The sequence below is a fragment of the Sceloporus occidentalis genome, unplaced genomic scaffold, assembly GCF_023333645.1.
Source record: "Sceloporus occidentalis isolate IW3139 unplaced genomic scaffold, rSceOcc1.0.p SCAF_1, whole genome shotgun sequence".
Lineage (NCBI taxonomy): Eukaryota > Metazoa > Chordata > Lepidosauria > Squamata > Phrynosomatidae > Sceloporus > Sceloporus occidentalis.
Window position 1 is genome coordinate 129,785,324 of NW_028316981.1, and position 17,563 is coordinate 129,802,886.

General features: G+C 41.5%; 1 protein-coding gene across 3 annotated transcripts in view; it reads left to right on the plus strand.

Annotated features, from left to right (window-relative positions):
* CYGB (cytoglobin) overlaps window positions 1-17,563 on the plus strand; it is a 73,160-nt gene that overhangs the window by 30,273 nt on the left and 25,324 nt on the right. The window contains exons 2-3 of one of the 3 annotated variants that reach the window (XM_089535172.1): window positions 4,935-5,166; window positions 7,964-8,127. In XM_089535172.1, coding sequence (XP_089391298.1) covers window positions 4,935-5,166; window positions 7,964-8,127 — 396 coding nt within the window. Of the gene's footprint in view, window positions 1-4,934; window positions 5,167-7,963; window positions 8,132-17,563 lie in introns of those variants that run through there. The other 2 variants (XM_089535181.1, XM_089535190.1) reach the window with 2 other exon arrangements.

Below are 17,563 nucleotides of genomic sequence, written 5' to 3' on the forward strand. Positions count from 1 at the left end.
AATAATGGGACTCAAGGTGGGTAACGTTTTAAATAATAAAGGTTAAAAACACTCCAAAAGATATGTGAAAGTATAATATATAGTTAAACAATAATATAGTGAAACAATTAAAATTTTTAAAATACATTAAAACAATAAAAAATAAATTCTAAAAACTACGGTATATACAGACCCTTTAAAAACTTCAATACCAGCACCGCATTGCTTAAAGATCCCAACCTCTGTCAACAGTTTGTAAAGGCCTGGTGATACAAAAAAGTTTTAATCTGCTGCTGGAAGGAGAGCAAGAATGAGGCCAAGGATGGTTAGATCACTCCCTCCATTTCCGTTCTTTAGGCTGTTAGTGCTATTGTTGTTTGAGAATCAAAAAAAAAAAAAAAAAGAGGGAGGTATCTGAAAGCTTGGAGAAACCTCAAAGTCTGCAGAAGCACAACAACCTTTAAGGAGAAAAATACCAAGAAGGAAGAAACTTTTAAACTTGGCCATGCTCAGTAGGCACAGAATGCTGACTTCAAAGAGAAGTGGGTGCATAGGGAAGACAGGCAATAAGCTTGTGACTCCAATTTTCATGGAGTGGTGGATCTGCTCCGAGGTTTAGTCTAAAAGAGCTATCCAAGGTGTTGAACCCTATCCCACCAATAGGTTCAGCACGTAAGACAGCTCCTTCAAAGTTTGGATCTAAATAATTCATTGCCCAGCCAATACGACCGGACCTACAAGTATTGCTGTACTGCAACACTTTGTTATTAGTTCCACTTGTACACATCTAATATGTATCTCTCCCTCACAGCCTATAAGGACAGACAAAGGTACTCCTCAGCCTGTGCTCATTCTCTGACCCATTTCAGACAGTGATCATTGTGGAGCTCAGCATGAGTCATTCCATTTGTATGTGCTGACATGCATTATATAAAAGTATAGGGAGCTGCCGTTCTCCTAAGTCAAGCTAATGGTCCATTTATCCCAGTCTGTGCAACCTGATGGACAGCAACTCTCAGTGGTGTCAACTAAACATCCTCCCCAGATGTCAGACTTGATATTAAAACTGGAAATGCCAAGGGTTCTCGCTCACAGAGTGTGAGAAAGAAAGAGGGAAAGAGAGAGTGGGCTAGTCTACAGGTTTAAAGTACTCCTCTTTCCAGTCAACTAGGATGTGATCTGACCACACACAATTCACAGGAGTCTGTTTTTTTTTTTTTTTTTTTGAGGAGGTTGGCAAAAAGCTTCTTAAACACCATGGGAAAAGGTTTGTAGCTTTTACCGGAGTGTTTGCTGAAATTCTCAGAAATGTGCATTATTGCACATGCAGCTGTTCATTCGCTTTACATGAATTCGGATAGCCATGCATTTACAGCCAGGTGAGGACGAATAGATGTCAATAGATGGAAATTTGCACAGGAATGTGAATACAAGTAACCATCAGTGGAAATGTGCAAAAATGCAAAGCAATTCACATAATACAGTTACTTGTAGATTAGCCCTACAAAGAGATAGAGAGAGAGCAGGTTGCAGATTTGGTTCGGGCTTCTTTCCCATAACCTGTGTGGTTGCACAGATTGTCATCTGGGTGCTACATGATGATGGTAAGCTTCAGATCCCTTGCCTTACTCACCCTTCTTAGACTTTAAAAAAAAAAAGACTTGGACTGGACACACTTTATACACATAGCCTGAAAGTAATTCTATACATAATATGTTTAATAATTTGTGAATGAAACAAAAATTTGTATTTATTGAACCATCAGAAAGCAAAGGTGTCACTATTTCAATCCAAACAATTTTGGATTTTAGAGTATTTTTGATTTTGGGTTCCAGCTAAAGGAAATTCAACTTGTACTGAGCTCCATTTTAAAATGGCAAAGCACCATTTTGATATTTAGCAACAGCAGTCAGCTTTGTAGCTGGCTTGTATTTTACTGTCACAAAAACAAGGTCTACTCCAGAAAGGTTCCAGGTACCAAATTATGATCTTTCCAGAGTTCCCAATTTAAATGCTCATCAATTTCTTTTCTTTACAATGGACCTTTTTCTTAGTACTCCACCCGTCATCCCTTTCCCTGCTCTTTTTCTAAGCCAACGCCTGTAGGAAGTAGACATTTGGACTACAGCTGCTCTGAATCAAAGGGATGGAAGCAGGGAGAGAGGGTGGGAGTCCACGCAGAGCAGTTTTGTACTTTCTGAAAGGGCCTGAGGAAAACTGTCAGGGATATGTACATTTGAGGGGGGCTAGTCTAGCAATCCCAATTTAGCTAAGCATCAAAGAAAGGTATCTGCTGAAATCATGCATTGTTTTCCTGTTTGCAATATTCTTTTCCATCCACTTTTCCTCTATAATAGAAAAAGCATTCCACAAGGGTATCAGTTTTGCACTCCCAGCTGTTTGTATTTTTACAAAAGAGTCTGCCTGGATATTGTTTTGCTACCTGCTCTCCTGAAAAAAGGAGGCCTGCTCTAGGGACTCTGTATCAGGGCTGCTTGTCTTCTTAGCAGAAAAACTAAAGGTAGGCTGCTGAGCTTGCTTGTGGAATAAAATACAGTATAAACTTGGCCTCAACACTTAATGCCCATATAGATATGCACATGGAAGTTGAAATGCAATAAAAAGCTGGCCCATACGCACAAGCGCCATATTCCATCACAAAACCAACTGGATAGACTGGCATTTGGATTTAATTTGGGGAAAAGCTACAAAAAACAAAAAGGGAAACAACCCCTCCTCCCTTTTTTGTTGTTCTGTTTCATCTTACAGACAATTAAATTGGCCTCCCCAGCTCTCAGTCTCTCATCTTTTTTCTTCCTTTTGCTGCCACACACTCTTCACACATCAAAACTTATTTTAGGCTGGCTGATGAATCCCAGATGTCTAGGGAAGGCAGCAGGAGCTACGGTTATTCCATTCGCGGCTTCACACGGCTTTCCTGGCATCCTCCTGTGTGAGATTCAGCCAAGTGGGAAGAGCATAACAAAGTGGGAAACGATAAACTCAGCTTCTCACTAATAGTGTGTGTGCACGCATGTCTCTGTGTGCATGCACACATATGCAGGGGTGCTGAAGGAGGAAGTCAAGAAACTACCTCTTTCTGCTCGCACTGAGATGAAACTGGAGAGGAGGCAGGTGGATCTAGCAAAGGGTTTGTTGGAAATGCAAACAATGCAGGCATCAGGATATGGCCCTTGAAACCGCAGCTAATATAGCCCATGCTCTCTTGCTCTGGCACACAGGCAAAGGAAGTGGCTGCAGCTGTTCAAGAGTTTCAGACATTTGGAACAGGGAAGAGAGCTCAAGAGTATAGCTAAAAGAACGCTGCAGAAATTCTGACTCGCTGATGTATTATCTTTTTCAAGCACTCCATCATGACAAGGGGTCCCCCAGAGATTCCTGCAGACCAGGCTTTTACTGTGTATACACTCTCCTTCCAACCTAGAATTTGCAGGGGGGGGGGGGGTCCAGACAATCTCCTCTCCTGTTTATAACCTTCCCATGATCTCAAATTGCTTCTTCTAGCTTTTCTCTTATCAAACACACACACACACACACACACACACACTGTTCAGGGAAGAAAAAAGGAACAGCTGCACAATTATTCTTCATCAGTAGAACTAAGAACCATCTGGAACTATTCTGGGTGGTTTGGGGCCAGTCGTAGCTCCCAGTATTACCTAGCATGCAGGATTGTTGTGAATCTGACATAAGGGAAAGAACCATATCAACCACCTTGACCTGCTCACATGATATCCACATAAGCAATAATGAAAATAAGCAAGCAGGTGGCTTTCATACAGTTGAGCAGCTTGGTTGTACAGGACATCGTTTACCTTTTCAGCCACTAGATATAAATAACTCTTGTCTTTCTTTTTCACCAGTGGTGGTGGAACATGCCACACACAAACAGACACGTAGCTTTTATTTCAACAACAACTCTAGCTGTGAGTTATGTTAGGCTGATTATGAATGACACATTTGTGCTCACCCTGTTGAGCTTACACCCGAAAAAAGAGAGTCAGACCGGACTCACCTGGTCACACCACTCTTCAAACAACAAAAGAGTAGTGCTAGTTGCAAAAGGGCCATAAAAAAAGTGGGAGCCTTTTCCTCTTTCTCCTTTGGTCCCTGGCTGAAACCAAAGGAGTGATTCCCTCATTTATATACTTGTTCCAAATTCTGGCATGCAGAAATTCACAGCTTCATTGAATCCATGAACTGTTCCAATTGAAAACAATGTGTCCAAGGTGCATAACATCCTGTCGGTAGTGTTTGATCTACAATAGCTGATACACATACTCCAGTCATGTCTTGACACTGCAGGAAGGCTGAGGCTGCATCAACATTGCAGAAATAATGCAGTTTGATACTGCTTTAACTGCCATGGCTCAGTGCTGTGGAATTTGGGGATTTGTTATTTGTTATTTGTTGTGGCCCCAGAACTCTCTGGCAGAGAAGGCTAAATATCTTACAAAACTACAAATGCCAGAATTCCATAGCATTGAGCCATAGCAGTTAAAGCAGTGTCAAACTTCATTATTTTTGCAGTGCAGATGCAGCCTTAGTCCACACATGCGATAGAATGCAATGGTTGGATATAGCATTACATGCCAGGCAGGGTGTGTGTGTGCTGTTTTTAAATGCTCCTCTATATAAAAACATTTCCATTGATTTTTAAGAGTGCCTTCGAAAATAAACCTGTTGACTTTGTCATTTGTCTCATTGCATTGAATGGAAAACTGCAGTGGGGGGGGGGGGGGGGAGAGAGAGAAGAGTGTCACAGAGTTGATCTACAACCTACCCTGGAGACAGAGGTATCATCACCCCCACTGTCTGAGCCCTCCTTTGGGACCAATCCCTCCACCCCATCAGACCCAGAATCTCATCACAATTTTCCCAGACTGACATGGCTTTTTCCTCTCTTTACCTCTCTCCTTAACTGCACCACACAGGTTTTTTGTCAACTTCCCATCTGCCAAGCATTACTTCAGCCAATTCAAGCACATGGAGGACCCACTAGAGATGGAAAAAAGTCTGCAGCTGCGTAAACACGGCAGGCGGGTGATGGGGGCTATTAACAGCGTGGTGGAGAATATCTATGATTCAGAGAAGGTTGCCTCCGTTCTAGCATTGGTGGGCAAGGCACACGCTGTCAAGCACAAAGTTGAACCTGTCTACTTCCAGGTAAAGATAAAATCCCAACACTTTGGTCATTAACATATGAAGGAGAACCAAATTGGTGGGGTAGGGAGGATATTAAGCAAATTCAATAAGTGTTCCCCATCCAAACTATCCCAAAGAAAATAAATGATTTGATTTTGTGACTCATGGCCAAACTGTTGTTGTTGTTGTTGTGTGCCTTCAAGTTGTTTCTGTCGTATGGCGACCCTAAGGTAAACCTATCATGCATTTTTGTGGCAAGATTTGTTCATAGGAGGTTTGACTTTGCTTTCCCCTGAGACTGAGAGAGTGTGACTTGCCCAAGGTCACCCAGTGGATTTCATGGCCAAGCTGGGAATCGAACCCTGGTCTCCAGAGTCGTAGTCCAATGCAACACTATGCCATGCTTGCTCTTTCCTCTTCAATAACAACCAATTAAAAATGCAAAGAGGTAGCTGTATTAGACTATTTTAGTATAAAAAGAAATAAAGGAAACCTGTGCCCCTTTTGAGACTAACTGGGAAGAAAAAAATTCTAGCATAAGCTTTTGGTCTACGAAAGCTTATGAGAGAAATATCTTTTTCCCAGTTAATCTCAAAGGTGCAACTGGATACCTTTATTTAGAATGCCTGTGAACAGGTATGAAACATTACATGCACACATACACACAATGGCTGGGTATATTTTTGTGAGCTTTTTTAATGCCACACATACAGAGAGAGCCCTAAATATGGCAACTTTTTCAGCAAAATTGAATTTTTAAATATTGACAAAGGCCTTATCCAAAAGCAAGCCAAGGGAAGATTAGAGGGTCACCCACAGTTCATTTTCCAATTCCCACTCAGATCCTGATCCAATATTTAATCAATACTCTTATAGTTTTTCCTTTCATCAGTCACTATTGTTTCCATAAATTAAATTCTAAAGGAAATAAAGTGGTCATGATTCCATTTGAGATGCATGGTGGGAGAAGGAATAAGGGCTGGAAAGTAATGGGAAGGTGAAAAGAAGTAGTAGGCATGTTTTGCTGCATCTGGTTAGTGGATAGATTAAACAATTTATCCATTTATCCCCGAGTCTTCACATTCTACTGGAACTATGCCAGTGTCAAAACACGCAGTCAAACATCAGCCGAATGATAATTTATTCCCTTGTTCTCCCTGCTGCATCTCTCCACAGTGCATGAAAACTAAATCCTAAGGGGGTTTCCCATTCCTCTAGGGCTATTCCCACACTGTAGAATTAATGCAGTTTGACACCACTTCAACCAACATAGCTCCATCCTATGGAATGCTGGGATTTGTACTTGTTGTGACACCTGAGTGCATTGACAGAAAGGGCTAAATAGCTCACAAAACTACAAATCCCAGAATTCCATAGCACTGAGCCATGGCAGTTAAAGCAGTGTCAAACTGCATTAATTTTATAGTGTAGATGCAGCCTAAGACAAGTTTTGTGGGTGTGCAGGTAATCATTCCCTCCCAGTATGGCTGACAGAAGGAAATCTGTTCATGAAACTATCCCTTTAGATTCTAGCCTATATATCTATATGTGCATAACTGTCATAAGCACATACTCTTATCTTATTCATTGTAGCATGCACCTAATTTATCATCCTCTGTCTCCCAGGTTAGAATGTGGGCTGTGAGCTCTTCTGAAGTGTATAAATTTGCTAATAATCTCATAACAGTAAAGATGACAGACATGTCCTTCCCCGACCTGCTGACCTATGGATGTTTTGGGTACAGCTCCCATCAACTTTGGCCACCAGCCATGGTGAATGGTGCTTATGCCAACTGTAATCCAAAACATTTACAGAGTATAGGAGGCAAATGGGAAGTTGACAAAAATATGAAGGGTTGTTATATCATAACATGGTATCAAATTAGCTAATGAAGTGTTTTGTACCAAGGAATGAAACAAATGCTGGCCCTGTTTTTGTTTCCACGATCTGCAAGTTTCTCATAGATATTGAAGAAAGTTTTAAAACATTGGTCTAAGAGATGTTTCAAAACAAGGCAATGGATTCATGCATTCATCTTCCGTGATGTGATGGGGAAAGGATAGCTTTTCAACTTTGACTACACATTCCCCTTATCTAAGGGAATCTAATAAACACATTTTCACTTTGAGCTGAAAATAACTAATCATTAACATTAATAGATGTTGAATTCAGTTTATCAAGGCATCTGAGATTCATCTTATTTTTATTACTATTATAGTTAAGAAACTCTCAATAGCACAACGGCTAGTGTCCTAACTGGGACCTCTCAGCAGGACATGCTTTATCTATGTGTGTGTGTGGGAGACTCTTTTGGCTATTAATCTGTTTGGCTCATGCTTACCTTTAAAAGCCAACCTGGCTTGGGAATCAAATACTTGAAAAAAAGTCTACTTCTTTACTCTCCACCAGCTGTGATGAGTGGTGGCCAGGGAGAAGTTTGTGAAGCTCTCTACTTAAGCAGCTCTCCCTAGGGAGTCTCACCAGTCACCTGCCTTAACCTCTTTCCAGGACTAAGTGGCAAGAAAGCTTATTTCCCCAGGCTTTTGCTGAAAGGTTTGATTATCTGAGTGTATTGCTGATTGTACTCTGCTTATTTAGTGGTTATTGGTTTCCATATCTTTTTTTAATTTGTTACCAATCCTGCTAATAAGCAAGTTGTAGGACAGCATAGAATTCTTATCAATAATTTTCAGCTATGGCAGCAGGTAGCCAATAATATGGAATAAAAATGTACAGGTAGCATTTATGTTATTTTAACGTGTCTAATGTAGGGAAGGTGGGCGATTTGTCCTAACTGACTGCTGCTGCTTCTCCTAGATTCTCACTGGCGTGATACTTGAAGTGCTTGCAGAAGAATATACCAATGAGTTCACGTCTCCAGAGGTTCAGAGAGCCTGGGGAAAGATGAAGACCCTCATCTGCACTCACGTGACCGCCGCGTACAAGGAGGTGGGCTGGGTGCAGTATCCGAACACCACCATGTGAGCGGACCAGGGAAACAGGGCAGGGTGGGATTGGTTGGGGTTTTCTTCAGGGCTTTACTTTCTGCCATCCCTCAGTAGACTTTCAGTAGAATGGTAGTTCTCGCAGAAAGGATTCTGCCATCACACTAGAGGGAAATGTTCTCCTTTTTTCCAACAAAGTACTGGGAAACATTTTGCTTTGCAGAAATCAGCAGTGATTTTAAATACTTGTCAGTCTCACCTTTGAAGAACATATTTATAGGTGATAAATATGTATCATATTTATAGGTCCTTAGGGTATACATGCATGGAGTTATCTAAACAGTTAAGAAATTTTTCAAAGCTGTTCCACTAGAAGAAGAGCTGGTAGTGCAATATTTAATTTTCCACATTTGTTGTTGTTGTTGTATGTCTTCAATTCATTTCTGACTTATAGCAATACTAAGGCAAATCTATCACAGAATTTTGTTGGCAAGATTTATTCAGAGGGGTTTACCTCAGAGTTCCTCTAAGGTTGGGAGAGTATGACTCACCCAGACGGTTCCTGTGGCTGAGCTTGGATTCAAACCCTAGTCTCCAAAGTCCGCCACCCAAACCACTGTACCATGCGGGTTCTATTTCCACACTTAGCAATTCACATTAGGAGATTACTAAGTTATCGACTCTGGTCCTTCTCATGTTGGAACTGGAGAGGAAAGTAATTTAGTTAGTAGGGATATGCAATGGATTGAACCAGCTCTCAAGCCAAAGTGGTCCCCTTGGATGAGGTTTTCTGGCTCTTTCCCAAGGTAGAGCTGACTCACCTTTGTAGAGACCAAAACTGAAAATGGATCTCATGCAAGGCCTTGTACATGTTTTGTGCTTCAGAAAGATAGGGACTTTTGTCTGTGGGAACAATATCTTTGTAGTTTCTATGAGTGTAGTTGTATTGTTTCTGTGAGGGAGGGAAGTGAAGGAATGGAACTGATAAGTTCATCTTCTAATCTTAAAGCACATACTAAGGACTATCCAATCACTGTACTTTGGGAATGGGGTTATCATTTACAGATTCCTTTGTTCTGTAGTTGCCAGAGTATTTCGGTGTTAGGTTATGAGAAAGAGTGGCTTCAGGTTTTGATTTTCTATGGACTTTATCACACCAGTCTTGAAAAGTGGAATTAGAGCAGGATTGCAGCATCTGTGGCTGTATTTTATCACATGACACTGTGTCTGCCCAGTATGTGGCCTGTAGTCCATTCACTGCTGGAGTACTCTTTTTCATTGGCGTGCAAAACCAGTCAATGCCCCCAATTCAGCTGCTTTTCCACTACTAAGAGAGTGTGATATGTTCCTCCTGAAACAGTTCTGATATGCAAGCAGTCATATGGTGGGAGTGGGTGTGATTATGTTCCTGTTCTCCTCTTCCTCCTTCCCCTTGTTATCCCAAGTAGGCTGTTTTTCTTTTCTTTTTTCAATTTCTTTTCTTTCTTTCTTTCTTTCTTTTTAACCTAATGCATTGCCACAATTGTACATCACACTAAAGTAAATGCAGACCAAAATCATGCTGGGAAGAGGTTAGGCAGGGAGGCAGGGCTATGGAGGTCCCCAAAGAGACAAGCTATCTGCAGTGGGCATTGACAAAGTTGATTTCATGCTTCTGCTGCTGCTACCTTCCCTTCTTCTGCCTACCTTTCCCGCCTGCCTGGTAGCTTCTTGACCCACTGAGCCACACCTCAGCCCATGCTTTACATGTTTGGGGGGCAGTGGCATCACTCCAATTAGAGTGTCACCCAGTGTGCTCTGCACTCCCACATCCACTTAGTGACAGCCCTTCCAATATGCCTTTCCACACTTTGAATTTGCAAAACTTTTTTTATAACAGTCCCATTTCATTTTGGTTCTATTCTTCTTCTGTTCCTCATTCAAGGAGTAGTATATTGGCCTAAAAAGGCCAATGCTGTTTTAGGCTACATCAATAGAAGTATGTGTCTAGATCAAGGGAAGTAATAGTGCTACTCTATTCTGCTTTGTTCAGGCCTCACCTGGAATACTGTGTTTAGTTCTGGGCACCACAATTCAAAAAGGATGTGGACACGCTGGAGCGTTTCCAAGCAGGGTGTCCAAAATGGTGAAGGATCTGGAAACCATGAGGAGCGACTTAGGGAGCTAGGTATGTTTATCCTGGAGAAGAGAAGCTTAAGAGGTGATATGATAGCCCTGTTTAAATATTTGAAGGGGTGTCATATTGAGGAGGGAGCAAGCTTGTTTTCTGCTGCTCCAGAGGACCCTGAACAATGGATGCAAGCTACAGGAAAAGAGATTCCACCTCAACAGTAGGAGGAATGTCCTGACAGTAAGAGCTGTTTGAGAATAGAACACACTCCCTTGGATAGTACTGGAATCTCCTTCTTTGGAGGTCTTTAAACAGAGCCTGGATAGCCATCTGTTGGGGATGATTTGATTGTGAGTTCCTGCATGGCAGGGGATTGGATCGGATCACCCTTGTGGTCTTTTCCAACTCTATGATTTTATGATTCTGTTTTTCCCCTAAAATTCCTTCCCTTATTTACTCTAATATGAATAATTTCAGCATATTAATCCCTGAGATAATAATCAAAGTTTATACTTTGGTTTCAAGCATTCAGGTATCATTTCCAGTTTGTGACATTCTTCTGCATATCTTGCTTTCTCTGATATGGAACAAATTAATTTGAGATAGAGAGTTCACATGGCATTCCCTTTAGTGAAAGCAATTAAATTAAATGCATTGTTTTCTCATTCAACTTTAGCAAAGTGTTTCACATTTTTCTCTTATACTAATTATCCACAACTATTACATGTAATGGTTCCACACCTGTCAAAAACCTAGAACAAAATCAAAACATATATAGCCATTGTCGGTTCTGTAGAATGATGCCTTTGTGGCTGTAGTTATTAGGAAGTCGAAGTCAATAGCCTTTGCACACATGCCTCTAAATGGTTACTACCTCTGCACATCTAAAACTTCAGATCTGTTTGTCTTTAAAGTGGCACAAGATTATCTGTCAATTTTTTTATAATAGTTACTTTAGAAAAAAAAATCACCAGGAAACAGGTTGGACAGAACTATTAAGGAGCCTACTGGTTCAAGTTTGATTCCACAGAGCTGTACAGGCTCCCAAACTGGAACAGGGGGGAAAAACCAGTCCTCCTGCAGTGCCCCTACCAATAACTTGGGTCCTGTCACAATACACAGATATAGTGATTTTAGCACCCTTTTAGCCTATTTCAGGGGTAGGCAACCTTTTTGAGCTGGGGGCCGGGTTGCTGTCCCTCAGACAACTGGGGGGCCGAAGCCAAAAATAAATAATTAAATAATTTTTTAAAAATTTAAATAAATAAATAAACCGAGACAAATGTAGGACAACATTTTCAAATGGTAGACACTTTTTTAAAAAAAGTGGAGGACACGCAAAAAATTTTGCTGATTTTTTAAAAAATGTTAATATAAATGCATGTTTCTGAGGCATCTATAGACAATTGCCCCCCTTGCCCCTGCACACGAGAGGCCAAAGGCCCCGGCGGCAATCGGCGGCAGGACTGGGCTGGGGCCGGTCCCAAGGCCTCGCCGGGCCGCATCCGGCCCGCGGGCCGCAGGTTGCCTACCCCTGGCCTATTTAAAGGCCCTGAACTTGGAAACTAAGCAGGGTCAGCCCTGGTTAGTGGATGGGAGACCACCATCGAATATCAGAGGAAGGAACTGACAGAATCACCTCTGACAATTCCTTGCCTAAGAAAACCCTATGAAATTGATGGGATTGCCGTTAAATCAAAGGCAACATGTACAAACACATTCCATTTTCACTGCCGTGATAACATCCTATGGAATCCTGGGATTCATACTTTGGTCAGAGAAATCAGAGGAGCTCTCTGGCTGAGAATTTTATCTGCCTCATCCTAAACCACTAATCCAAGCATTTCATGGGAGGGAAACATGGTCCTTATCACACCACGGCTTTATATTGCTGTAGCAGTGGTTTAGTCCCACTTTTGTCTCAGCCTTATTATGGTTCTCCAATTCTGTTATATTGTATATTCCTTGAGAATGTGATTTTTTTTCATGCTGAAAATAATTAAGTAATGACCTCCTTTCCTGCTATGATTTAGTAGCAGGTTTCAGTGTGGATATCTCATTTCACCTCATTGTCAGAATCATCAATTAGAGAGGTTTATCAGACTCAAGTTTTGGACCCTCAATTGCGCTAACGAAGTGTAACAAATGTTGCGAAATGACTTTTTAACGCGATGTCTTACCACATTGTTTGCTTTTCCGTCATTCCCCTGAAACGTGATGTTTGCACTATTCAAGGCGATTCGCGTGATGCAGAACCATGCACAGTGGAACTGTCTACTACACCAGCACCTTCCGTTTCTGTCAAGCATTTCGCATCAAAATCTTTGTTCATGCCCTTTGGAGGCTTTAGTGGTATCATGACATTTGTGCTTCCGGGGGAGCGAGGGGGTCCCCCCCATCTCTAGGGTCCTATTTAGCGGAGGGGAGGGGGAGAAGGAAAGAGCCAAAGGAAAGGGGGGGGAAGGGGAATCTGGATGCAAAGGGTGACAGAAGGCAAAAGGGGAAATCAGGGTGGCTTTTGGACTGCAAAGGGCTGTCAGGAGGTGGGGGGGGGGAGTGGAGAAAGTGATGGAGGAGGAGGAGGAGGAGGAGGAGGAGGAGGAGGAGGAAGGGAGCCATGGAGGGCATCCTATAACGGAGCAGGAGGAGGAGGATGAAGGAGCCAGGGCAGAGAGAGGTGAGGGTCGGAAGGAAGGAAGTGTTAGCAGGAGGAAAGGGGTCAGTTCAGGGCAGGGCACGAACAGAGCTCCCATCAGGCACTTTCCTCCCTTTTTAAATAAATTATTTTTGGCAAAATGAGCACATGTTTTGTTGTGTTTTTTCCTGAGGAATATATATATATTTGCCCTTTGCAACAGTATCCCTTTGCTGGAAGTCAGCTAATGAAAGGGAAAGGGAACAATAAAAGGGCACTTTTTTCCTTGGAGAATCCATGCTAAAATGCGAATGTTACATTCGAATGTTACGTTTGTTGCTCTTGTCAATTAGGCAATTGGCAAAACGATACATGCTTTTGCAAGGAATTCAGGGATAGCTCTGAATTGCTTTTAAAGTCATAAAAGAATGCATGACAATTGCATCCTTTTCTGGCATTTACGAGGTGATAAATTTATTATTATTATTATTATTATTATTATTATTACATGTGCAAGAGGCATTCTGGGGTTGCAAGGAGTGGGGGATACAGGATGCATTAACTTGCATTTTGGGGTTGAAAATGGGGCCAAGGGCAGATCATAAGAGGTTTATTTGACAAAATGTGCACACTTTGGGGCATTTTGTGCTCCCTGGCTCTTTAACAAAAAGGGGGGGGGGAAGGGTTAGAAGGGGCTGGACTGGATGGCCTTTTGGCATCCCTTCCATTTCTAGGGTCCTATTTATTCCTTCAGAGAAGAAGAAGGGGCTGGGCTGGATGACCCTTTGGAGTCTCTCCCATCTCTGCGATCCTATGTATTCCCTCAGGATAGAAGAAGGGGCTGGGCTGGATGGCTTTGGGGGACCCTTCTGTCTCTTTTATCCTATGTATTCCTCTGGGACAGAAGAAGGGGCTGGACTGGATGATCCTTTGGGGTCCCTTGCATAGATTATATTGGATTTACCTATAGGTGCAGACCCCACTCCCCTCACATATACATATACATATACATAAACATATACATATAGAACACACACACACATATATACACATCCATATATATATTTTATATATATATATATATATATATATATATATATTCACACACACACCCCTCTTTATAAATACAGGCAGACATGACAGATATACACATATATGCCAGAGACACATACCAATCTCTGCATATTCACAGTATCCACAACAGCTGATAACACACACGTTCACATGCATTCCTTCGGGACAGAAGAAGGGGTGGACTGGATGCCCCTTTAGGGTCCCCTTAATTTCTCGCATCCTATGTCACACATCAAGGCAAAACACACACACAAACACATATATAGCTCTGCACATATTCACGCAGGAAACGCATTTTTACACACACACACTCAAAAAACCCTCCCCCGGAGTTGCCCTGAAAAAGGAAGGCCACTGGAAGGGAATGGGGTGAAAAAGCAGCCCAGCATCATGGGAACTTTGCAATCAGTAACATTTGCGTTGCGTTGCTGCCTACCACACCAAACCATTTCGCAATGCATTCGCAAGGATAACGGGAGACAAAGGCCTGACTTCTTTTTTCCCGTAGCCCAAAAAGGGGAGGAATGGTGCTAAAACTACGGGAGCGTTGTGCAACGGGCTCCCATAGAAATGAATGGCGTCTGGAAGAACATTGTGCTTTCACGTTATTGCGCAACCTTGGTGATGCAAACATTGCGTGATAGGCAGGAAAAATCGCCAAAAACTCGCATCTGATAAACTCCAGAGTGTGTGGGGTGTGTGTGTGTGTGTTATGGGTGTCCATGCTCTGGGGATTCCCAAGGAAATTTCATCAAACTAGGTGGGGAGAACAAACCCTCTGAAGAGTACAGCTATGTTTTCCAAAGTCTATTCTCTTGAAACTCTTTTCAGATTTTTTTTAAATCTATATAAATGGTTTGCTGTTATAGTGCAATAACACTATAGTTCTGACCTGTTAACCATGTAAATTCTCTATTCAGATGCCTTTACTGCATGGGAGTGTTTTTCAAAGATTTCTTCACTGCTTTCCTGTAGTACTCCACACCGCAGTGTTGTCCCCACGGTGTTACTTTTAAAAATATATTTTTAGTTTTTTTAAAAAAATAATAGTGCAATAATGCTATGTCATTATACTGTAATAACATTATTATGGCGTAATGAACACACTTTTTTTAATAGGACAACCTTAAACAACCGATTAGCATAATAAACACTTGTTTATCACAGGAGAAAGATATCAAAAATGGTGGGAGATGGTGTGGTCTATTTCTCTTCCTAAGTCATTTCTCACGATACAAGATCTGGGCACTGACAGGTTCACTGTAATAGTGTTGTGCTGTAATAGTGTTATGGCTTAATGAATACAAGGGAAGTAGCTTTGAATAGGACAGCTTGAAACAACTGATTAGTGTGATATGTACTTGACTTTTTCAAAAGAGAAAGGCATAAAAATGGCAGAGGTGGTATGGTTTGTTTCTCTTCCTATGCCACCTCTCACAGTGAGAGATTTTGGCAGTGATGGGTGTGTCGTGATGACATTGTGCCATAATAATATTATTAGAGCTATTTGAAAAAAATATTAAAGCAAACCAATCACGAAGCAGAAGGCAGGGCAGATGCAGTGGTGATAATGACATTAGTACAGGTGGAAACATTGCAAATTGTGCTATTACTGTGTAATTGTGCCAAGGATACAGAGCATCAAAATCAGTTATCATTGCAAGTACAGCTGAAGAGGTTTTCAGATAGTCTAACCCAGCATAACAGACTGGTATGATAAGGACCCATGGGAGTAAAGTAGAATCACAGTGCTATAACTGTGTAGTGTGAAAGGGCCTCTGGTACTCTCCACAATCTATAGCCTGCTTGTGATGACCAGGATCAATATCAAATGTTGTCTGTGTGATACCTACATTTAACTTATACATGAGTGATTCTAAAATACCTGAGCCTTTTTCTTGGTGGGGAAAAAATTAGTGCTTCCAGACGATAAGCCATGGATAATAAGGCAGTTCCTTGCCACTGAATCATCCAGCCTCATCTCTCGCCAAGCCCAGAGATAGTTTTGTTCTTTGCTGTTGCTGATACACTTGCATAATTTCTGGAGCCTGTGATTCACCTCAGTTATTTGTCTGGATTCTAGGTGGGGAAGAGCATCAGTTCTGGCCTATTTTCAGAAAGAGCTCAGGGATACTAGAAGAATATGCTGGGATTCCCTCTCCAGTCTTGATTCATACTGGGCTAGAACAAAGGATTAGTCAGACAGATTGATGTAGAAGGGGATTTGCCAAGGATCTGGGTATTCTCCCAGAGGCAACCCAGTCTCAGCAATGAATCAGCACATAGAAGGCAACACAGTGTTTACCCAGGCAAGTATGTAAAACAGGAGTCAAGGATAAAATGTGTAATTGTGGCATGGCACTGTTTAGCTATTTCTGAATTATGTATTACAAATGCCCATTTTAGTTGGCCAAAAGACTTGTTTCATGGATAACTATGTGGATTAACTTCAGCAGAGTAATTGCTATTTACTATCAAAGGGAAGTGTTTCACTCCAGCCCCCTCACCACCACATTCTTCGTCCTTTTTGGATTCCACATGACTGATATTCCTTGGAAAAAAATTAAGCGAAGTGGTGTATCTGTCTCACTTACAGTAATATGAATATACAAGGTACTTCAACATACCTTAATGTGGTCAATTAACTGTACTTGATACAGTAATATAAATGGCATACAGGATGATGCAACCAAATAATATGGCAATTGTGGGTCTAGAAGAGTCATAAACGGCAGCTAAGGAAGCCTTTAATGTACAATGACATTGTAAAGAACAAGCAAGAGATGTCACAAAAGTGTTCCTTCAGGCATTATTTGGTCACTTAACCTTCAATAAGAATTCTGTAAATCTTTAATATGAATTCCCATCTTAGGAAGAGCTAGCCTTTTCTTTTATGGTAAGGAGAGTTAAGAAATCATCCATGAACTTAAGAGAGGGTCATCCATGAAATGATGTTCTTATCAAATCAGCTTTATACATCACACAAGAACAGGAACATGCACTCTTTTCTCATGCCAATCTGGAATGTACCCAAAATCAACATTTCCACAGCGTGCCCACCGCAGCATCCATACAAATTAATTTAGTCAGAGGGAGAATTAGGGAACAGAGTTCTTTTTTTCTAGATGCTTATCATTGCAGCAATATCTACAACAGCAGGATGACTATTTGGCACAATATCCTTCTAGCAGATTACCTGAGTGCACGATGGGAACTGTTCCACTTGCACTAGCTTTTTTCTGCTGAAAGCATCTATATGACCTGAGTCTAGCTGACCTTGTGGGCTGACATGGAGTGTTTGTAAACATGGAGTTATCCTCCAGTTTATCAGCTAATGGAAGTTTTAAAAGTGTGCCTACTGACCTGAGTTGTTTCGAGATCAGTTGGAGTCAGGAGAGAACATTCTTATCAGACTCATCCTACTCCCAGCTTTTATTCCTCCCCAGCTTTTAAGAACAGAAACAAATAACTGGCCCTTGTATAGCAATACTGTCAGGGACACGCTGGCATGGTGGAAAAAGGGATAAAATGACCTCCGCAAGCTGTTTAAGTGCCAGAAAAAGAGCAAGGAAAACATGGCAGCTAAAGAAGTGGTTTTTATTGCTGCCAGCTAAAAGATTACAAGAGCAGTGCTCAATATAATCATCACCACC